General features: G+C 44.2%; 2 protein-coding genes across 4 annotated transcripts; one reads left to right on the plus strand and one right to left on the minus strand.

The window, feature by feature from the left end:
• The first annotated feature begins 650 nt into the window (after window positions 1–650).
• On the plus strand, window positions 651–7,018 carry mdkb (midkine b). Of its 3 annotated transcripts, none has more exons than XM_086302258.1 (5): window positions 651–795; window positions 2,369–2,457; window positions 3,928–4,098; window positions 5,299–5,457; window positions 6,545–7,018. In XM_086302258.1, exons 2-5 carry the CDS (start codon window positions 2,370–2,372, stop codon window positions 6,562–6,564), a joined length of 438 nt encoding a protein of 145 aa, XP_086158384.1. In that variant the 5' UTR covers window positions 651–795; window position 2,369; the 3' UTR covers window positions 6,565–7,018. The 3 variants fall into 3 exon arrangements, with proteins under 3 accessions (XP_086158384.1, XP_086158385.1, XP_086158387.1); XM_086302259.1 differs by lacking the exon at window positions 651–795 and adding an exon at window positions 1,533–1,668; XM_086302261.1 differs by lacking the exon at window positions 651–795 and adding an exon at window positions 1,735–2,236.
• Window positions 5,015–15,461, minus strand: chrm4b (cholinergic receptor, muscarinic 4b). Its single transcript, XM_086302257.1, has 3 exons — window positions 15,239–15,461; window positions 13,501–14,393; window positions 5,015–8,294 (listed from the first exon to the last, which is right to left on the minus strand). The coding sequence occupies exons 1-3, from the start codon at window positions 15,351–15,353 to the stop codon at window positions 7,881–7,883; spliced, it is 1,422 nt and encodes a 473-aa protein (XP_086158383.1). The 5' UTR covers window positions 15,354–15,461; the 3' UTR covers window positions 5,015–7,880.
• Between the last annotated feature and the right edge of the window lie 7,300 nt (window positions 15,462–22,761).

Here is a 22,761-nt window from a genome sequence, read left to right on the forward strand (position 1 = left end):
AACTGATCGCAGCTTCTACACGGATGTTGTTTGTGGCTCCAGATGACTTTATGTCATCCATAAGCGATGCATTTGACATGTTTCACATGTTATAGCCCAACAAGTTACTTATAGCAGTTTGATACGAGCAATCAGTTTTTGGCGCACCGTAACAGGGGCTTCCACGCGTGACTGAGCCATCAGCGCGCCTCGGCTCGGCTTTCACTCTGCTGCCCCTCAGAAGGGCTGAACATCTGGCAGCTCGTGCACAGTTAGCGCGAGCTTACACGTTTCCTTTGTTGTGCTACAGTCAGAGGCAACACCACGGTTACTGTTACCACACAGAACAAAGACGCGCGCCACCATCAGGCTGTGGAACACGTTGCCATGTTCACTCTGACCCAAGAAGTTTCAAATCGTCATGTTTTTAAAAAGTATCCCATTACTTTTGTAGTTAGATTCCTTCTTGCTGCTGGCAACACGAACAGTTTCTCTTTGTTTTTTAAGAAGAGTTGCCTCGTGCCCTTTCACCCACACCGAGTGTTTCCTAGAAGCCGTTCCACCTGAAACTCACCTGAAAGTCACCTGACACGCGTCTGTGGGCTGACGCGCACTCCACTCCGCAAACATTCACGCACACATTCTGCATTTCATGTAAATGAGCGGAGCTTGTTTTGTTCCTGGAGACTGGATTAAAGTGTGTGATGTCACCGTGCGCGTGCGCGTGCACGCGAGGGGTTGTTCGGGAGCTGCAGCTGAAGCAGCGACAGAAAGCGAGACTGCACCGCGCGACCGGCCGCTCCTCTCCAGCCCGAAGTAAGTGTTTGTGCCCATACTTCTGTTTTCACACTTTAGGTTGATTCTGCTGCTGCGGCTCATCGGCGACGCGCTTGTTTGCTTGTTTGTTTAGCTTCAGTTTAATCTTGTTGTTTGTTTACTCTTGAATGTGAAGGAAGGAAAGGCAGCAAGGGATTAAGGAAGGAGCCGAAACAAAGACATGAGACAGAAACGGGAGCGAAGGAATCAGAAGAAAGACAGGAAGCGGAACGAAAGCTCGTTTTACTCAAAGCTTTACGTTTTTGACTCGTCTGGAGCGTCTCTCTCCAAATCACCTGTGTGCGCTCTGATTGGCTGCGGGCAGGTGAGGGGTTCGTGCGCGCGGCCTCCGGTCGGCCTCCGGATGCCAGAATGAACCCCGAGATCCAGGAGGAAGTTCTCCTGATGTCGCCCCTGCTCCTGAACCAGAGGGAGCATCCCACTGCTTTTCTTTGTTTTCTGATGCAAATACGTTTCCATTCAGGGCGGGGGGCGGAGGGGGCTCCTCGGGGGTGGCACAGAATCTGTGTTAGGCTTTAGAGAAATGAAACCAGGCTAGAAGAGGCTTTGTTTTGGGCCAATGAATCAGTATTCTTTTGAGGGGAACTCTAAAGAGCTCATTCAGACGCTGCTCGGTCGCCCCCTCCCTCCCCCCTCCCCCTCCTCCTCCTCCTCTTCATTGATGGGGGGCAGACTGGAGACCTGCTGAGAGCCGGTTCTCTCCTCATAAAAGGCCGCAGGAGGAGCGAGAGGAGCAGGATTTGCTGTGCCAGCTGACATGTGAAAGAGGACCATTGCTTTAATGGAGGCTGAAAGAGGAGTCTGTCATCTCGCAGCACAATGACAGCAGCGAGGGAGAGCAGGGCCTTCTGGGTAATTGACTCTCTCTCTTTGGAGGCTGCTCTCCATTTGTCCCCCGAGCCGACGGCTGCTGTTGCTGTGTGATGATCGCTGCCGTCAAACACCAAAGGAACGTGCTAATCCTGCAGCACACCACAGATACGTGCAAAACAACAGCCGAGTGTGTGTGTGTGCGCTGACAGCAGCTTCTGCATACATTAGCCCACTTTCATAATCCCACTGCTGCTGCTCTCACTACAATAGCCAGATTACTGGGCTGAGGCGCTGTGATACGGGAGGAGGTGAAAAGATTTGGTTTGGTCTGAATGTTTGAACCATCTGGCTCGATGACCCGCGTCCAGGCTGCGGATCAGCACACACACCACAACTCAACTCACATTCCTGTTTCAGCACAGACAGAAGTCCTGCTTTTCCAGCTCTTTGTATTTTGGTTGTGGATTCGTGTCTCTGTGATTCTGTGTTTGTGTTTCTGCGTAGTTGCTCTCGTGCTTCTTTGTGGCTTCGCTGTAGCCTTTCCGTGTCTCTGTCTCGCCGCGTGGCTCTTACTCGATCGGCTGCAAACATTAGAAACAAATGGAAGGTGTGGTTGTTCGTGGCAGCGCGTCCAGGCCTCTGGCTGCAGGGTGTCCACCTCTTTCTCACTGCTTGTGTTTGACTGACGTTGTATTGTGATGAATAATGTGTAAGTGTGAGTGTGTTTTTGTTTCTGCAGAATGCGAAGTTTGTTCTCAGTGACGCTGCTGCTGCTCCTGGCCCTGACGCTCACCGCTGAGGCCAGCAAAAGAGCCAAACATCACAAAGGTGTGGCTGTCCTTCATGTTCTGTCACCACACCGGGAAAGTCAAGTTTCTCTTCTTCTTCTTTTGTTAAAAAAAGTGCATTCCCAGGAATGCCTGTCACCACAGCAGGCATGCACTCAAGCAAAGCATTAAAGGTTAACGAGCATGAAAAACACGTTTTTCCTGTCGGAAAACATCCAAAAAACGCTCTTACCAGTTTTCATCTTTAAATTCCAGACTAACTCAGGCAAAGCTTTCCCTTCTGCTTTAGTAATGATCTTTGTGTAAATGACTGGAATATAGTGACTGTGAAGCATTCAGTCCAGAGAGCTGCTGGAGACTAAAGAGGAAAAAGTTTCACGAAATGGACAAAAACACAATAAGACGTGTTTCAGGTGCAGCTGAGCTCGGCTGTCAACAGATTTGTTTTTCTCAGCGTCTCATGCTGATGTACAGGAGCTCTCCCCATACGGAAAAGAAATAGTAAAAACTTATATGTGATTACTCATGAAAGTGGCCACTTTCTCATTACTTTCATACATTGTTTTAGGAAGTATCCAAAACATACAAGTTTCATTATATAATTTTTCAAGGGATCTTATATCTGGTTTCACTCTTGTATGCTTTTCATACAAGTTTCACACAAGACAGATACAAACTTTATAAGATTCATATATATCTTTTCCATATGGGTAAGCTCTCACTCTATTTAAATATGACATTTGATGACCTCGCTGCACTTTAATGACGGTATAAAGCCGTGTTTGACCACCACTGGGATAGTTTCCGGGTTTTTCCAAGACTAGCTGCACAGGCAGCGGGCTGGAATACAACAGGAAACAAAAATCTGTTTGAGATCATAAAGCGATGCAAATGCAACGACCTGCAGAAGCTCACGTTAACATCCAGCTGAAGCAGACAGTGATGTTGTTGCTGTGAGCGGAGTCGTTTTCATCACAGCAACGATGTGCAAACGTGTCTGAGCGGGCCGTGGCGGTTTGGAGACAGGTTTCCTCCCACCAGGTGACCTGACCTGTGCAGAGGGTGAGAGTGTTGCAGGTTCATCCTCTGGGCAACTATTTGCTCACTGCAGCTATTTGCAATCAGTTGATGACGGTGCAATCACAGATCATTCCTTGTCACAAGTCCTAGTTTTATTCCAGTGTGACTGAGCTATAAAATCCCTCCTCACCTCACGCTGTCAGCACAAAACAAACATCAAAGAAAGAAACACTCTTCAGATTCAACAGAAACGTCTTTTAAGAGGCAGAAAAGCTAAATTTATCAGAGTGTTCAGTTATCCAGGTGGAATTAAACCACAAGTACAAACCTGTTCTTCTCTTTAGCTGAAACAAAGCAAAATGTTCTGCATGAAAACATTTTATGAGGCCACAAAACGTGAAACAGAAAAATGGCCTCCGGTGTGTTTAAACCATGTTGTGTCAGCGTGTTTGAGCCGCTGCAGGTGTCTGACCGACTCTCTGCTCAGCAGGCAGGCATGACAAGTCCCAGACGACCTCCGAGTGCTCCCCTGCAGAGACTCGGTACGGGAAGTGCATACCTGAACACGGAGACTGCGGGGACGGTGTGAGAGATGCCACCTGCAAAGATCGCACCGACAAGATTCCCTGCAAGATCCCCTGCAACTGGAAGAAGGACATCAGTAAGACTCCACACAGCTGACACCACACAGGGCAGAGCTCCTCCGGATGGTCACAGGGTGGAGCTCAAGACACAAACTCTAACATCTACACATTTACACTCGGGGTTCGCTGCCCTATTAAACGCTCTGAATTTATCTCCAGGACATGATTTCTCCTCTAAAAGACAAAAAGCTCCAATAATGCATTTTATTGTCTTTGATTTAAAACAGTCAAACTACTCTTTCAAGGATGTTTGATATGAAAGGAAGGTTGGAGATTGGCCTGTAATTAGCTAAGACTGCTGGGTCTAGAGATGCTTTTTGAGTAAAGGTTTAACTACAGCCAGCTTGAAGGCCTGTGGTACATAGCTGATTATTAGAGATAGGTTGATCATATTTAAGATCGAAGCATTAATTAATGGCAGGACTTCTTTGAGCAGTTTTGTAGGAATGGGGTCTAAAAGACACGTTGATGGTTTGGAGGAAGTAATTATTGAAGTTAACTCAGTATTCTTAAACTTAGTTACAGCGCTTTCAGAAAGACGTCTACTGTGATCAAGTCTACTCCCCACTGCTGTGTAATCAATTATTGTAAATGTAAATGTTATCAGGAAATGATCAGACAGGAGAGTGGGTGGGTTCTGACAACACCCCCGAATGACTTGGGGGTGTTGATTCATTTAAAACAACACAATCATCCTGCTGCAACCAGGTTTCTGTCAGGCAGAGTAAATTGATCTGTTGATCAATTATTAAGTCATGTACTAACAGAGACTTGGAGGAGAGAGACCTAATATTTAATAATCCACATTTCACAGTTTCACTCTTCGGTGCAGAGGTGGATCTTTCGTGCTTCTCCAAAAATATTTCATATTTCTTACTAAAATCACTGAATGACCCTGTGAAGCCATGAAATAACCACCAGGAAACTCAAATGTTTCAAAACGGGTGTTTATTGAAAGAAAAGATTCAATCTCATTTTGAATAAATGAGCTGTAATTGTATTATTTTTTCTACATTTGGCATTTTTGTGACTTTATTCAGGTTTTATAGAATAAAAGAAAAATCCCACTGATGATTCAGAGAAGTCAAAAAGTCATGTAAATGTGCCAATCAATGAAAAATGAATCAATTTAAATGAAGCTGGCAGCGATGCGTCTGGGAGGCAGAGGGGGGAACGTGCGGCGGCTTTGTGGGTTCAAAGTTCAAATCTTCTTTCAGGTGACTGCAAGTACAAGTTTGGGCCGTGGGGAAACTGCGACGCCACCACCAACACCAAGACCCGATCAGGGACGCTGAAGCGAGCGCTGTTCAACGCCGAGTGCCAGGCCACCGTCAAGGTGTCCAAACCCTGCTCCCCCAAAGTGAAGAAGGTCAAAGGTGAGAGTCCTCAGTAACCTTTAACAGTCACTGCAACAGACGACGACACGATCAAGTCACGTGTAGCTTCTGATGATGCTTTCGTAGCAATACTGTGCAGCACCGTCGTGATAAAAATAAAAAAGCCACGTTGAGCTCAGACGCCACCAACATCGAGAAAATGGAGGAGGAGCTTAATGATGCCGTTGGTGTGCAGTCAGAGGCGGATCCTTCACTCTTATACAGAGACGAAAGGTTTTAGAAAGGATTTCAGGCGAGTAAAGCAAAGAGAACATTTGACTTTGTGTTTGTAAAGCAGCCACAAGATGCCAAAAATCGCTGTTTCTGCAAACCTGATCAGAATCTCTGAGCGTTTACAAAAACTACACTGAAGTTCTGAAGGAGGCAGGGCTAAAGGCCAGGTGAAGGTGGCTCACCTGGTTCAGCTGGAAACTCACGTGCACAAGGCTGCAGTTTCCACGTTATACTGTCAGATAAAGACTCAACAATAATACTCTGAAAACCAGCAGGAGACAAAAAAGTTTCTCTAAAAAAGGAGTTTTTCCTTCCCACTGTCCTACTTGCTCATAGGAGGTCGTATGATTGTTGGGTTTTTCTGTGTGTATTATAGTAGCGTCTACCTTACAATACAAAGCACCTTAAGGTGACTGTTGATGTCATTTGGCGCTAAATAAATACAGTGGAGCAAAAAAGTATTTAGTCAGCCACCGATTGTGCAAGTTCCCCCACCTAAAATGATGACAGAGGTCAGTAATTTGCACCAGAGGTACACTTCAACTGTGAGAGACAGAATGTGAAAAAAAAATACTTTTTTGCCCCACTGTAAAGTTGAATTGAATTAAAAACCTGTTTCTTACTCGTGCTCCAAGCATCTGAGCTCTGAGCCATAACGCCGTCTCCCAGAGATCTGATTGGTCAGTAGGTGTTGCTAACCTGAAGCATTAGCTGCTGAGGCCGGTCGGCAGCACCTTCAGATTCAGACCTGATGATAAAACCTGATCTTCCTCGCCTCCACCAGAGCAAACGTGCGGGATTCATCATGGGGAACGATGTTGTAACATGAATGTCTGATGCTTTGCTTCCTCAGGCGAGAAGAAGTCCAACTGAAGGATGTACCGCGACAGAAGACGGCGGCGTTTCGTCCTCTTCCTCAACGATCGTCTTCCCTCCTTTGAATACACAAAATGAGAGACTCCTCCAAAACACACCGACCGCCTCTCCTTGCTTTTGATTCTTGTTTTTCTGGTTTCTGATTTGATGTTTTTCTGGATTAAAGCTTTTCCGACACTGTCCCGCTAGATGATGAGAATAATCCTCGTAGCTGATAGTTTGTTAACCATTACACTGAGATAGTCCTAAAGCTTGTACAGTAGCCACCTGTGAATTCAGACTAAACTGGACGCTGGTCCTCACGGGATCGTCACGAGTTTGTTTGTAGGCGAGTTTAGTTTTAAAGAATCTGAGAAAATCCTCTATGAAATCTATTTTTTAAACTATAGATTATTGTTGCTGCAGGATGAAACTGTACAAATAAGCAAAATAAAGACTGTACATTGCTTTGGTGAAGACTCTGGCGTGATTACTGGTGCACAGACACGATGGCTGTCATAATAATAAAAGGTTCGTGCATATTCAAGAACGGGGTTCAGTTTGGAGGCACAAATCACAAGCTTTGTTCACTACAGGAACTCAGTGACCCGAATCTTTAAGCAGACAGATCGACTTCTCCACATTTAAAGTGTCGGTAAGTTCTCCAGGAGTTCCTCAGGGTTCTATTCTCGGTCCTCTACAGTTTCAACTAAAAACACAAAAATCTGCTTTAACTCTGCTTCTGGTCTCCACCAAGCAACCTCTGAGGCAACCAAAGTCCACTAGAGGCTCCAGCAGAGTCATAGACTTTCATGTTAAAACTTTCTACCAGAAATAAGCATGTTCACAGCCTTAAACGTGTTTCTTAGCAGTAATGACGCTGTTTTATTTCCTTTATTGTGCTGCATCTACCAAACACTTTCTTAATAATAAAGATGAACAGTAGCTGCAGCCTTGACAGCATTTATGCCTTGTTACATCAGTCACTGCTCATTAAACACATCATGGAGAAGCAGCAGGAAGTAGATGGATTAATTAACTACATAAACATCAAACATTTACAGCCCAAATTGTGATAAGAGGCCATGTCATCTGAGCTGGAAATGGAGACATGATGGCATTATCTGCTTTGATTTAAGGACGTTTTGCACCACCGGCTGTTTGTCAGACCAACCACTGAGCTGCAAGGATGGAAACAACCTTTTGTTCGCATTTGTTTTGCCCATCTTAAATCTCCTTCTACATTTAGATGGAAACCTGCGATAGGACCAAACTCCATGAAAGGAAAGCAAAAAGCCAGCTGCCAAAAACAAAACAAAAACGCACCAGTGCTGTTACAGCCGCCTGCAGCGGCAGCGCAGGAGGCTGCAGAAGGTTTTTCTGAAGGTCACGTTGCACAGGGCATAGCAGCCGGGGTTGACAGTGCTGTTCAAGTAGCACAGCCAGTATCCTGTGGTCCACAGGGCGTCAGGAATGCGGCAATGGCAGAAGGCAGCAACAACGGCCATGACATTGTACGGCATCCAGGTGAGGACAAATACCAGGATGATGGCCAGGATGGTCCTCGTGACCCTCCTCTCCCTCGCCATCACTCGCTGCCGCCTCCTCTCATGTGAGCTGATGTCGGGGCAGGAGGAGAAGACTGCCGAGGCCGCCCTGTGGAGGTCAGCGTTGAATGAGTCTTCAGATTCAGTCTTGTTGTGGTCTTCGTCTCCGGTGGGTTTGACAGCAGTTTGAGAGGGATGCTTCTGAGGAGACAAACAAGCCACCTTCACTTCTTTTCATCAGGCGGCCTTACAACCAATCTCTCTATTTGGATTGAACAGGGAGCCAATATAGTAGACACATGCTCTCTTTGCATTCTTTGTCCATTCTCTTGCCTTTTAGACTACAGCCATCTTTGGGAGGTAGAGCAGGTCATCTTAGAGTCATTTAAATGACTCCAAGGTTTCCTTACAGTGTCACTGAAGGCTGAAGTAATGCTATCCAGAGGAAGCGTCTGGCTTCATAAGGCATTTCTAAGATTTAGTACAATAACCTCAGTTTGATCTGAACTAAGAAGCAGAAAGTTAGCGGCCATCCAGGTCTTTATGTCTTTAAGACATTCCTGCAGTTTAACTCATTGGTGTGTGTTATCTGGCTTCATGGACAGATAGAGCTGGGTGTCATCTGCATAGCAGTGTAAATGTATGCTATGTCTTCTAATGATGCTGCCTAAGGGAAGCATGTATAATGTAAACAGAATTGGTCCTAGCACTGAACCCTGTGGAACTCCATAATTAACCTCAGTGTGTGAAGAGGACTCTCCATTTACATGCACAAACTGGAGTCTATTAGATAGATATGATACAAACCACTGCAGTGCAGTACCTGTAATACCTACAGCATGTTCTAATCGCTCTAATAGGATATTATGGTCGACAGTATCGAACGCTGCACTGAGGTCTAGCAGGACAAGCACAGAGATGAGTCCACTGTCAGAGGCCATAAGAAGATCATTTGTAACCTTCACTAAAGCTGTTTCTGTGCTGTGATGAGCTCTGAAACCTGACTGAAACTCTTCAAATAAACCATTCCTCTGCAGATGATCTGTTAGCTGTTTGACAACTACTCTTTCAAGGATGTTTGATATAAAGGAAGGTTGGAGATTGGCCTATAATTAGCTAAGACTGCTGGGTCTAGAGATGCTTTTTGAGTAAAGGTTTAACTACAGCCAGCGTGAAGGCCTGTGGTACATAGCTGATCATTAGAGATAGGTTGATCATATTTAAGATCGAAGCATTAATTAATGGCAGGACTTCTTTGAGCATTTTGTAGGAATGGGGTCTAAAAGACACGTTGAAGGTTTGGAGGAAGTAATTATTGAAGTTAACTCAGAAAGATCAATTAGAGAAAAAGAGTCTAACTTAACATCAATGGTACTAAGAGTAGCTGTAGATAATATTACATCTGTGGGATGATTATTGGTAATTTTTTCTCTAATGATAAAAATTTTATTTGTGAAGAAGTTCATGAAGTCATTACTAGTTAACGTTAAAGGGATGGTTGGCTCAACAGAGCTCTGACTGTTTGTCAGCCTGGCTACAGAGCTGAAGAGAAACCTGGGGTTGTTCTTATTTTCTTCAATCAGTGATGAATAGTAAGATGTTCTGGCTTTGCGGAGGGCTTTCTTATAAAGCAACAAACTATTTCTCCAGGCTAAATGATGATCCTCTAAATTTGTGACACGCCATTTCCTCTCCAGATTACAAGTCATCTGCTTTAGGCTACGTGTTTGAGAATTATACCACAGAGTCAGGTACTTCTGATTAGAGACCTTCGTTTTCACAGGAGCTACAGTATCCAGAGTCGTACGTAGGTAGGAGGTGAAATTATTAACAAGATGATCGACCTCTGTTGGGGTAGCGTTCAGATAGCTGCTCTGCTCTGTGTTGGTACAGGGCATTGAAGATGATAACAGTGGGTGGATTATATTCTTAAACTTAGTTACAGCGCTTTCAGAAAGACATCTACTGTGATAAAGTCTACTCTTCACCGCTGTGTAATCAATTATTGTAAATGTAAATGTTATGAGGAAATGATCAGACAGGAGAGGGTTTTCAGGAAACACTGTTAAATGTTCAGTTTCTATGCCATATGTTAAAACAAGATCTAGAGTGTGATTAAAGTGGTGGGTGGGTTCTTTTACATTTTGAGAGAAGCCAATTGAGTCTAATAACAGATTAAATGCCATGTTGAGGCTGTCATTTTTAGCATCTACATGGATGTTAAAATCACCCACAATAATTATTTTATCTGAGCTCAGAACTAAATTAGATATAAAGTCTGAGAAATCAGACAGAAACTCTGTGTAAGGCCCAGGTGGACGATAGATGATAACAAGTAAGACTGGTTTCTGAGTTTACAGCTAGGGTGGACGAGGCGAAGCATCAGGCTTTCAAATAAATTAAAAGTCTGTCTTGGTCTTTCATTAATTAACAGGCTGGTGTGAAAAATTGCTGCCACACCGCCCCCTCGGCCTGTGCTTCGAGGTTTCTGGTAGTTAGAATGACTCGGGGGTGTTGATTCATTTAAACTAACATAATCATCCTGCTGCAACCAGGTTTCTGTAAGGCAGAGTAAATCAATTTGTTGATCAATTATTAAGTCATGTACTAACAGAGACTTGGAGGAGAGAGACCTAATATTTAATAATCCACATTTCACTGTTTTACTCTTTGGTTCAGATGTGGATACTGTATTGTTCTTTCTTTGTGATTGTTTATGTTTAAGTTGTTTGTTGCTGGTTTTTAGTTCGTTTTTTGTCTTTTTGGGAGCTGACACAGTCTCTATGGAGATGGGTTTTTGGGGGGGTAGCAGGAGGAGAGAAGCTGCAGAGAGGCGTGTAAGACTGCAACTCTGCTTCTGGTCCCAACTCTGGATACTCATATTTTGGGGGGTTTAATAAATTTGTCCATATTTCTAGAAATGAGAGCTGCTCCATCCAAAGTGGGATGGATGCCGTCTCTCCTAACAAGACCAGGTTTCCTCCAGAAGGTTTGCCAATTATCTATGAAGCCCACATCGTTTCTGGGACACCACTCAGACAGCCAGCGATTTAAGGAGAACATGCGGCTAAACATGTCACTCCTGGTCTGATTGGGGAGGGGACCAGAGAAAACTACAGAGTCCCACAAAGTTACACACCGATTCAATATTGATTTTAGTGACCTCCGATTGGCGTAACCGGGTGTCATTACTGCCGACGTGAATTATGATTTTACTGAATTTACGTTTACCCTTAGCCAGCAGTTTTAAATTTCCTTCAATGTCGCCTGCTCTGGCCCCTGGAAGACAATTGACTATGGTTGCCGGTGTCTCTAGCTTCACATGTCTGAGAACAGAATCACCAATTACCAGAGTTTGACCCCCGGCGGGTGTGTCGCCGAGTGGGGAAAAACGGTTAGACACATGAACGGCTTGGTGGTGTACCTGGGGCTTCTGTTTAGGACTATGTTCCTCCTCACAGTCACCCAGCCGCCCTCTTTCCCCAGCTGCTTGGGGTCTGCCAGGGAACAGCTAGCGGGGCCTACGCTATCTTCGGCTGCACCAGCTACAGGGGCCTGGCTAGCTACGGGTGAATGAAGGGTGCGAAGCCGAGTCTCCAATTCAGTAATCCTGGCCTCCAGATTGAGAGGCTGAGGAATAACCTCCAGCACTGTCAGAGTGCTTATTTACAGTCCTAATATCATCTCTTTTCCTCCATAACCTCCGCTCTGACACAAATGTGCTGCAGTGCAGTCACAGATCTGCCATCCGAGTTCCTCGACCCTCCGAGCAGCAGCCCGGACTCTCAGCCAGCCTCCAAATATTTATGCAGAGCTCATTAAAGTGGACAAAATGCCGCGTTTCCTCCTCCGCCTCATAACGATATCATTTTAAACACTAATAAGGAGCTCAGGGTCACTCGGCTGCTGTGCTCAGATCAGCTTTATTAATGTCAAAAAAGGCATTTTGTTTGTACCCACACATTCTGCAGCCTGTAAACACTCATAGATATATAGAACAGAAATATGCTTTATTGTGGAAATCCAGGTGTTCCAGCAACAAAGTGACAGGAAGTTGGAGCGTTCAGAAATCGGAAGACACACTGCTGCATGTGAAGGCCCAGCTCAGTGAGCTCAAAGAAATAACTGGAAGAATGATAAATGTCTAAAAATGATCATAATGTGAAGCCTCGCAGCGAGGTCACTGCTCCTCTAACTAAACATGTGACACAATGTGCAGGAAAGTGCAGGACAGGTAAAGATGCCATGGGAACACCAGCCCATCCACATCAACGGGTCAGCAGCTTCAAATTCCTTGGAGTCAACATCACAGAGGACTTCTCCTGGACCCTCACACAGACACTGCTATCAGGAAAGCTCGCCAGTGGCTTTACTTCCTGAGGAGGCTGAGGAAGTTTGGCATGAACGCCAACATCACCTCAAATTCTTACAGGTGTGCGATCGAGAGCTTGCTGACGAGCTGCATCACAGTTTGGTACGAAGCTGCTCAGCCAGCAGCCAGAAATCACTACAGAGGGTGGTGAAGGCAGCAGAGCACATCACTGGCACGAGGCTTCCTGCCATTCAGGACATTTATCTCCAGCCTCCATCATCAAGGACCACAGCCACCCAGCACATCAGCTGTTCTCCTTGTTACCATCTGGCAGATGTTACAGGAGTCTGTCTGCTCGGACTACAAGACTAAAAAACAGTTTTTACCACCAAGCCATACGACACCTCAACCACAACACTTAAACACACACAGCACAGCACTCAGAAGCTACCTGCAGCTTCACAAGTACTCTGTATAATCTGCACTGGTCACTCCACTTTATTGTCATTGATATTTATATTTAAAAGTGCAATACTGTAATTTTCTGCTGCTCATTCCTGTGCAATATCCCATCTGCCCCCCCTCACATTCCTGTTTAAGATTTTCTTAATTTAATCACTAGTGTACATATATTTATACATACATATATATATAGTCAGTTAACTGAAAATCTCTTTTTCTTTTACTACATCTTATTAATATTTTGCTCTTTTCTATTTTTCTATATATTTTTTATTATTTTATTTTATTTTTTCTACTATACCATGCTGCTGAGTAACTGCTGCTCATCAAATACATTTCATTGCGATGTTGACCCTGTGCTAATTTGCATATGACAAATAAAACTGAAAACTGCTAGCGAGTTGGCTATGAGCTAAGCTAAGCTAGCGAAACCCTAAAGACGAAGCGAGTAAAGTGCGTGAAGATATGAAAAGCGAAGTTATCTATACGGTTTTTAATAAACTGCTACAAGAACACCACTGTGTGTTGGAACAGGAACAGGAAGTGATACTCTACCGCAGAGAGTGAACAGGAAGTGACAGCGCCCCCTGACAACAACATTAGAGACGGTAAACAGATGAAACACATCCTTACCCAGTGTCTCCAGCTACTCTCGGCCTGCGCTGTATCATCTGGACTTCTACATGTCTTCTTCTTCCTTCTGGTCTTTGGCGTGCAGGACTGGAGCTGGTTCGGGGTCAGGTCTGAGCAGGGGTCACTCGTCCCCATGCCTCGCCGCCTCAGCAGGAAGTCTTTCAAGGAGGGACTGGAAGCCCTGAGAGCACCCTGGTTTGGCATGAGCACACTCATTCGGCTGTAGCTGGCAACTGACAGGTGGCTGTAGAGGCCGATCATGATGATTGCCGGCAGGTAAAAGGAGGGAAGAGTCGTCCCCATAGTAACAGCAGGGCTAACAAGTAGACGGATGTAACACTGATCGTGAGGGACGACGCGCCCGCCCTTATCTGTCTGCCAGGACAGGATGGCGGGAGCCCAGAGAATGAAAGAAAGCAGCCAGGCGGCAGCAATCATCAGGCACGCCATCCTGCCCGTCCGCCGCACTGGGTAGCTGAGCGGTCGCGTCAGGCAAAAGTACCGATCCAGACTGATGAGCAGCAGGTTCAGGACCGAGGCGCTGCTCGCCACGTAGTCAAGGACGAGCCACGCGTCACATAGCACGGGGCCCAGCAGCCAGCGGCCCTGCAGCTTATACAGCGTGTACACGTTCATGGAGAACAGGCCGATGATCAGGTCGGCCACCGCCAGGCTCAGCAGGAAGTAATTGTTGACCATCTGCAGGTGACGGTTCACTTTGATGGACAGGATCACCAAAGTGTTGCCGAGAACGGTGAGGATGCTGAGGGAGGTGGTAACCATGGCAATGAGGACCAGCTGAGCGGTGCTGTACGGATATGGTGGTGAGAGCGGAGGCACACGGGAGGTGTTGACGGAGAGGCGGAGCAAAGTAGGCGTCGGTTCCATGTTTCCTAAAGTCACACACAAGAAGACTTTGAAATTATTGAACGGAAACGAGATCAAAGTGACCACAAAATAATAACAAGTGTTAAAACAGAAAAGACAGCGTTCCTTAAATCAGTCAACACTGAACCGTCAGCCTAGTGTGTGAAATTCAAAGAGTTCCTGATGTACTGGTTATTTTCCCATCAACTCAGGAGATAAAGAGCAAATCAAAGAAGCGAACATCAAATGGTCATCAATGGATGTTAATGACTTTTACTAATATAATTAAAAGAAAGAACTTTGTATACTTGCCCTGAAAATGAATCAGTATCTTCCTGAGAATGATTTCCTCTTCCTCACAGAAGCTGTTTTATTGCAGCTCACACAGAAACGATGAAGCTAAACAGTTTATACGAAGTTCTCCTCGTGCAGGATTTTATTTTCTTGCAGCAAAAACTGAAGATGTTTGAAGTTTATTATAAAGATCTCGTTACATTTAATGCAAAATGTTGAAACTCCTGTGATCATTCCCAAACCTCAGTTTGGACCACATGAAAGATTTAAATGTGCAAAAGGAGCATTCATGTGGAAACGACGGATAAATGTGACAAACTAACGATGAGCTGCAGCTCTGATCAGATACAGTCACAGCTGTGTCACACTCACATCGACATTTACCTGCTCGAGGTGCAGCTTTTGCACTTCTGTGTTATTACCTTGGTAAAAGTACTTTCACTTCAGAGAAATTTCCTCCAGCTCTGAGGAACTGACTGAAAAACACGTTTAAGCCTTCAAAATAAAAGCAGATTTCCTGACAGAATGAACCGGCAGGAGTTGCTGCGAGCGCGTTCAGAGGTTCGGTCCAGCTCACCGGGGGTGTTGGAGCTGCTCAGCTTGCCGCTGTCTGCCTGTCCATCAGTCCATCTGCAGCAGTTTACATGCAGCCTCCGTCCTGACGTCATCAGATGTGGGATGTAATGACACATTAGAGAAGATGAGCCCAGCTTCAGTTACCACCACACGGGTTTTAACTTCATCTTCCTCCCAGCATTACCGTTAGTGAAGACACTGCAGCAGGCACAGAGAAGCAAACGGAAACCTCCAGCACTGTCAGAGTGCTTATTTACAGTCCTAATATAATCTCTTTTCCTCCATGTTATCTGATTAACCTCCGCTCTGACACAAATGTGCTGCAGTGCAGTCACAGATCTGCCATCCGAGTTCCTCGACCCTCCGAGCAGCAGCCCGGACTCTCAGCCAGCCTCCAAATATTTATGCAGAGCTCATTAAAGTGGACAAAATGCCGCGTTTCCTCCTCCGCCTCATAACGATATCATTTTAAACACTAATAAGGAGCTCAGGGTCACTCGGCTGCTGTGCTCAGATCAGCTTTATTACCGTTTTCCTCGAGTGCTTAAACACAGTCCTTGAAACTATGCCTCGTATTCCCCAAACAGTAAACACAAATCCATGACGTCTCACCATATTTCCCAAACATCGTGTTATCAGGTTGAAATGCAGCTCTACACTCAAAACCATTCACCCTGCTGAAAAACCAAACTTTGCCACAGACAGCACACACAAGGCCTCAAAAACACACACACAATAACATAGTCGTACACATTGAACACAAAAAATGCAACCAATGTACAGACGTAGACAAAGGTGGTACCCACAATGGTCCCAGAAATAACTTTAATCTGACAAAAGTAATAATAAATAAAAATTCTATTAATCTTAACCAATGAAAGTTGGACACTGCTTTTCAACCATGCTTCAAATGAATTATTTAAAAAATAAATGCATGAAACAGGCCTGGACAAAAATGATTAAAGGTAAAGGATATAAGACCATCTCCAAGCAGCTAGATGTTCCTGTGACTACAGCTGCACGGCATTCACAAATTTCAGATCCATGGGAGCCAACCTCCCTGGACGCAGGAGGGAAATTGAGATGGATAATCCGAATGGTAACAAAAGAGCGCAGAAAGACTTCTAAAGAGATCCAAGCTGAACTTCATGCTCAAGGAACATCAGTGCCAGATCGCACCATCCGTCGTTGTTTGAGCCAAAGTGGCAGGCGTCGCCTCGGCCTGGAGGTGCACACGACATAAGGCTCTAAAGTAACTCCTCGGAGTGACCACAGGAACGGTTCATAGTGTTCATAGCTCAGGGAAATAGGTGTGCTCTTTGGAAAGTGGCATTATGCTTTTGAAATTTGGCTTCATTAGATTGCTTAAACACTATAACCAATCAAGAAAAACTGTAATCCCAAAGAAGGCATTTTTACCGCCTACCCACACATCCTGAAGCCTGTAAACACTCATAGAAATATAGAACAGAAATATGCTTTATTGTGGAAATCCAGGTGTTCCAGCAGCAGAGTTACAGGAAGTTGCAGCATTCAGAAATCAGAAAACTGCTGCATGTGAAGGCCCAGCTCAGTGAGCTGCCCTCGTGGTTACTGAAGGACTTCATGTTTTAATAATGAAGCTGACAGGTTATCCCAGATAAATGCACCGCGGACATCAGCTGGGCTTCGAACAAGGCTTAAATCATCGAGTCAATAAAGAAAAGATGCAACAAATCTGTGAGCACGAACAAATAAAACCACAGATGAAGTTCCATCTCCATAGAGACTGTGTCAGCTCCCAAACAGACAAAAAACAAACTAAAAACCAGCAACAAACAACTTAAACATAAACAATTACAAAGAAAGAACAATACAGTATCCACATCTGAACCAAAGAGTAAAACAGTGAAATGTGGATTATTAAATATTAGGTCTCTCTCCTCCAAGTCTCTGTTAGTACATGACTTAATAATTGATCAACAAATCGATTTACTCTGCCTTACAGAAACCTGGTTGCAGCAGGATGATTATGTTAGTTTAAATGAATCAACACCCCCGAGTCATTCTAACTACCAGAAACCTCGAAGCACAGGCCGAGGGGGAGGTGTGGCAGCAATTTTTCACACCAACCTATTAATTAATGAAAGACCAAGACAGACTTTTAATTCATTTGAAAGCCTGATGCTTAGCCTCGTCCACCCCAGCTGTAAACTCAGAAACCAGTCTTACTTGTTATCATCTATCGTCCACCTGGGCCTTACACAGAGTTTCTGTCTGATTTCTCAGACTTTATATCTAATTTAGTTCTGAGCTCAGATAAAATAATTATTGTGGGTGATTTTAACATCCATGTAGATGCTAAAAATGACAGCCTCAACATGGCATTTAATCTGTTATTAGACTCAATTGGTTTCTCTCAAAATGTAAAAGAACCCACCCACCACTTTAATCACACTCTAGATCTTGTTTTAACATATGGCATAGAAACTGAACATTTAACAGTGTTTCCTGAAAACCCTCTCCTGTCTGATCATTTCCTGATAACATTTACATTTACAATAATTGATTACACAGCGGTGGAGAGTAGACTTTATCACAGTAGATGTCTTTCTGAAAGCACTGTAACTAAGTTTAAGAATATAATCCACCCACTGTTATCATCTTCAATGCCCTGTACCAACACAGAGCAGAGCAGCTATCTGAACGCTGCTCCAACAGACTCTTTTTCTCTAATTGATCTTTCTGAGTTAACTTCAATAATTACTTCCTCCAAACCTTCAACCTGTCTTTTAGACCCCATTCCTACAAAACTGCTCAAAGAAGTCCTGCCATTAATTAATGCTTCGATCTTAAATATGATCAACCTATCTCTAATGATCGGCTATGTACCACAGGCCTTCAAGCTGGCTGTAGTTAAACCTTTACTCAAAAAGCATCTCTAGACCCAGCAGTCTTAGCTAATTATAGGCCAATCTCCAACCTTCCTTTATATCAAACATCCTTGAAAGAGTAGTTGTCAAACAGCTAACAGATCATCTGCAGAGGTTTATTTGAAGAGTTTCAGTCAGGTTTCAGAGCTCATCACAGCACAGAAACAGCTTTAGTGAAGGTTACAAATGATCTTCTTATGGCCTCTGACAGTGGACTCATCTCTGTGCTTGTCCTGCTAGACCTCAGTGCAGCGTTCCATACTGTTGATCATAATATCCTATTAGAGCGATTAGAACATGCTGTAGGTATTACAGGTACTGTGCTGCAGTGGTTTGTATCATATCTATCTAATAGACTCCAGTTTGTGCATGTAAATGGAGAGTCCTCTTCACACACTGAGGTTAATTATGGAGTTCCACAGGGTTCAGTGCTAGGACCAATTCTGTTTACATTATACATGCTTCACTTAGGCAGCATCATTAGAAGACATAGCATACATTTACACTGCTATGCTGATGACACCCAGCTCTATCTGTCCATGAAGCCAGATAACACACACCAATGAGTTAAACTGCAGGAATGTCTTAAAGACATAAAGACCTGGATGGCCGCTAACTTTCTGCTTCTTAGTTCAGATCAAACTGAGGTTATTGTACTCGGCCCTGAAAAGCTTAGAAATATGGTATCTAAGCAGATTCTTACTCTGGATGGCATTACCTTGGCCTCCAGTAACGCGGTGAGGAACCTTGGAGTCATTTTTGACCAGGACATGTCCTTCAATGCACATATTAAACAAATATGTAAGACTGCGTTCTTCCATTTGTGCAACATCTCTAAAGTTAGAAATATCCTGTCTCAGAGTGACGCTGAAAAACTAGTTCATGCATTTATTACTTCCAGGCTGGACGACTGTAATTCATTATTATCAGGAAGTCCTAAAAACTCCCTGAAAAGCCTTCAGCTGATCCAAAATGCTGCAGCAAGAGTCCTGACAGGGACTAGAAAGAGAGAGCAGATTTCTCCTGTTTTGGCTTCCTGTTAAATCCAGAATTGAATTCAAAATCCTGCTCCTCACATACAAGGTCTTAAATAATCAGGCCCCATCTTATCTTAATGACCTTGTAGTACCATATCACCCTATTAGAGCACTTCGCTCTCGCTCTGCAGGCCTACTTGTTGTTCCTAGAGTATTTAAAAGTAGAATGGGAGGCAGAGCCTTCAGTTTTCAGGCCCCTCTTCTGTGGAACCAGCTTCCAGTTTGGATTCAGGAGACAGACACTATCTCTACTTTCAAGATTAGGCTTCAAACTTTCCTTTTTGCTAAAGCATATAGTTAGTGCTGGACCAGGTGACCCTGAATCCTCCCTTAGTTATGCTGCAATAGACATAGGCTGCCGGGGGATTCCCATGATGCATTGAGTTTTTCCTTTCCAGTCACCTTTCTCGCTCACTATGTATTAACAGACCTCTCTGCATTGAATCATATCTGTTATTAACCTCTGTCTCTCTTCCACAGCATGTCTTTATCCTGTCTTCCTTCTCTCACCCCAACCGGTCGCAGCAGATGGCCCCGCCCCTCCCTGAGCCTGGTTCTGCTGGAGGTTTCTTCCTGTTAAAAGGGAGTTTTTCCTTCCCACTGTCGCCAAAGTGCTTGCTCATAGGGGGTCATATGATTGTTGGGTTTTTCTCTGTATCTATGAAGCGCCTTGAGGCGACTTATGTTGTGATTTGGCGCTATATAAATAAAATTGAATTGAATTGAAGTTCTGGTGCAGACTGACATCGGTACAACTTCTGCTGTTAACCCTTAAGAACCCAGACCTATTTCTACTTTCATGTAAATTACGGGGGTTGTAAGTTATATCAAATGAATCATATATAACACATTTCTGAAGTTTTTTTTGTAATAGCTCCACCCACTGCCCCAGATCTGAAATGTCACATATGCGTCACATTGGGCATACAAGGTACATTTGTTCCATATTTAGAAAGTAATTCTGTAAACACTTTCTTGCTTTTAAAAACAGAATTTCCTTTTTATTGTCAAATTCTTAACATGGATAATGATGGTAACACTTCTTGGTTTACTTCAACAAGCTTCTTGGAAAAAAAGTAAAATAAATCAGCCCAGTGTTGGAGGTACAACTCGAACTCTCTCGGGTGGTGGAGGTGGTGATGAGATGTTTTGTGATGGGCCCCCCTGTGTGATTTCCAAAGGATCAGGCTTGTGGCAACTTCTGCCTGGAAGCTTCTTTGTTTCAGTGGCTTTTGGACACAAGTAGCTTGCAGTCACGACGGTAAATCAACCATGCGTTGACAACACCGAGCATGATGGCAGGACAGGTGGAGATACCACCTCCGTGACTTCATGTGGTATTGTACCTTGCAATGCAGGCGTCAAGCAGGTCGATACCCCCCATGAATGTGTTGTACTCCACAATGTGTGGCCTTTTGACCTCAACAAATGCCTTGCCCGATTTGCTCCAGCGACGGACTGTATCTTGAGGCTCAGTTGCACAATAGGATGAGATGAGGGTAACAGATTTGTTGTCATACCACTTCACAATAACCATGCTCTCCTCCTTAGTCACCCTGGCATCAACAGATCCTCTGCCTCTCTGGGCAAGACTTTTTTCATCTTCAAGCTGACGACCTGCTAAGCGATTTCCACGAAGTGTTCCTACAAAGTAGATCTGTCGCTGAAGAAGTGTGAGCACAAGTGGGGCTGAGGAGAAGACGTTATCAGCAAATCTTTGTAGTTTTGCTCAGCTGGCAGAGTTTCACACAACTTCACCACAACATCTCCTCCAATCCCAACTAAAGTCTTCTTCCCAGTACCACCTTGATAAACAACAAAATCATGGAGCATACCACAGGATGAGCACCGGGCCCAGGTTTTCAATCCCCAGGGGTGGGGCTTTCCCTTCACATACTGCCTGATTGGGCCGTGTGTCCCTTGAAGGGTACCATTTGCTCATCAACAGAGTTGTACTCCTCTGGGACGAAACATTTCAAACCATGGACGGATCTTCCAGCACTTGTCTTCTGCATCTCTGTGTAATAAATCTGTATTGTCAGTGAAATGTAGAGACCCCAACAGGGTTTGAAATCGGTTGCGGGACATGTTATCTGCTACCATAGGACACCTGGTGTCATTTTCCCAGTATGCTCGATTTCCAGGCATTTGGCATAGACCCATCCTCAGAGACCAATGAGTATTTCTAGTTCTTTAACAGCGGTATTTACATTTCTCAGATGGTTGGAGTTTTGTACACTGTATAAATTTGTTTGTTCCATTAACAACAGCAGCATATCATCTGTGATGAAGTTTTTGAAGTTCTCCAGTGGAGTGTGGATCTCATCTGGAGGTTTGGCACAGGGTCCCTTGAATGTGACCTCAGGGGCTTCGAACATCTTCTTTCTCCAGGAGAATTTTTGTCCTTTGATAGCTGCCTTGGGCTGCCCAGTGAGAATATGGCTTGAATGTGGCTCTGTCTCAGAATCACAACTGTCTGAATCACTGGATTCATCACTCTCCACGTCTTTGTGGGGGATGTAATTAGGGTCACCAGAATCTTCATCTGAGCTACTTTCACATCCCTCATACTCACTCTCCTCTGCAGTGATAAACTCCAGCGCATCTTGAACACTATGTTTTTTCCTTTTATTCATTCTACAAAAGAGTGAAAATGACAAAAAAAAATGGGGGGTAACTGAAAAACGCCTCGACAAAGTTAAAGTAAAGTTCCATCACAAATTCAGGTAATTTAATAAATTAGTTATGCTTGAATTTAGTTAAATATGACTGAGAATTAACAACAAAGAATACGTTTACTTAAAATAACTGAATGAGCTAAACTGACTAAGCAAAGGATCAGTTTGTCTTTTTGTGACAAATATGTCACATCACCTTTTTTAAGAAAATTTGAGTTTAATGCTCGATGTGACATATTTGTCACAGCGATATTTAACAAACTGATCCTTACGGAGCCCCGCAGGGGACATGGGAGAAAAAAAATTAAGACGGACTTTTGCGAGATCTCGCAAAACTAACTGAATTCCAACAATGGCGGCAGCTACTTAGTTGTAATGTTACTCTTTCTGGGTCACAAAATACACATAAGATATTTTGAGGCTTGAATGTAGTTGTGTAAACATCAGATACCTGCTCGGTTTACAAGACATCACATATTTGCAAAAGTGCTCTGACCTGACACCCACTACCTCGAAGCTAACGGGAGGTCGAGACCTATTACAGCCGGGAGGAACACCGCTTTCCCGGCACATCGTGCCTCGACCTCCTGGTCGGCTTCGAGCTGGTGGCCTCCGAAGAATGCGGCTAAAACTTTTGCGAGATCCCGAGTTTGTTTTGCGAGATCTCGCAAAAGTCCGTCTTAATTGTTTTTTCCTCCCATGTCCCCTGTGGGGCTCCGTAGATTCTAGATCAAATTGTTTCAGAAATATTACCAAACTAGGTTACAAGTGACCTATGACATCTTATCTAATTCTTCAAATTGCAGATGAATATCCAACTGTGACAAACATTGTTCTGCATACAGGGTCAAACGATGTGTCCAAACAACAGTCGGAGGTTCTGAAACGGGACTTTAC

This window comes from Aulonocara sp. 'chitande type north' Nkhata Bay, linkage group LG7 (genome assembly GCF_057382095.1).
Source record: "Aulonocara sp. 'chitande type north' Nkhata Bay isolate Kocher_YH1m ecotype deep benthic linkage group LG7, A_spYH_male_GT1.1, whole genome shotgun sequence".
Lineage (NCBI taxonomy): Eukaryota > Metazoa > Chordata > Actinopteri > Cichliformes > Cichlidae > Aulonocara > Aulonocara sp. 'chitande type north' Nkhata Bay.

Bases quoted from the DNA above. Each gene is read 5' to 3' on its own strand.
- mdkb (XM_086302261.1), top strand. From the start codon at position 1,962: ATGTTTGAACCATCTGGCTCGATGACCCGCGTCCAGGCTGCGGATCAG. The intron at 2,237-2,368 runs GTGTGGTTGTTC...TTGTTTCTGCAG, and splicing joins ACATTAGAAACAAATGGAAG to AATGCGAAGTTTGTTCTCAG. The intron at 2,458-3,927 runs GTGTGGCTGTCC...TCTGCTCAGCAG, and splicing joins AAGAGCCAAACATCACAAAG to GCAGGCATGACAAGTCCCAG.
- chrm4b (XM_086302257.1), bottom strand. From the start codon at position 15,353: ATGTGTCATTACATCCCACATCTGATGACGTCAGGACGGAGGCTGCAT. The intron at 14,394-15,238 runs GTGAGCTGGACC...GTGTGACTTTAG, and splicing joins GAGCAGCTCCAACACCCCCG to GAAACATGGAACCGACGCCT. The intron at 8,295-13,500 runs GTAAGGATGTGT...TTGTCTCCTCAG, and splicing joins AGAGTAGCTGGAGACACTGG to AAGCATCCCTCTCAAACTGC.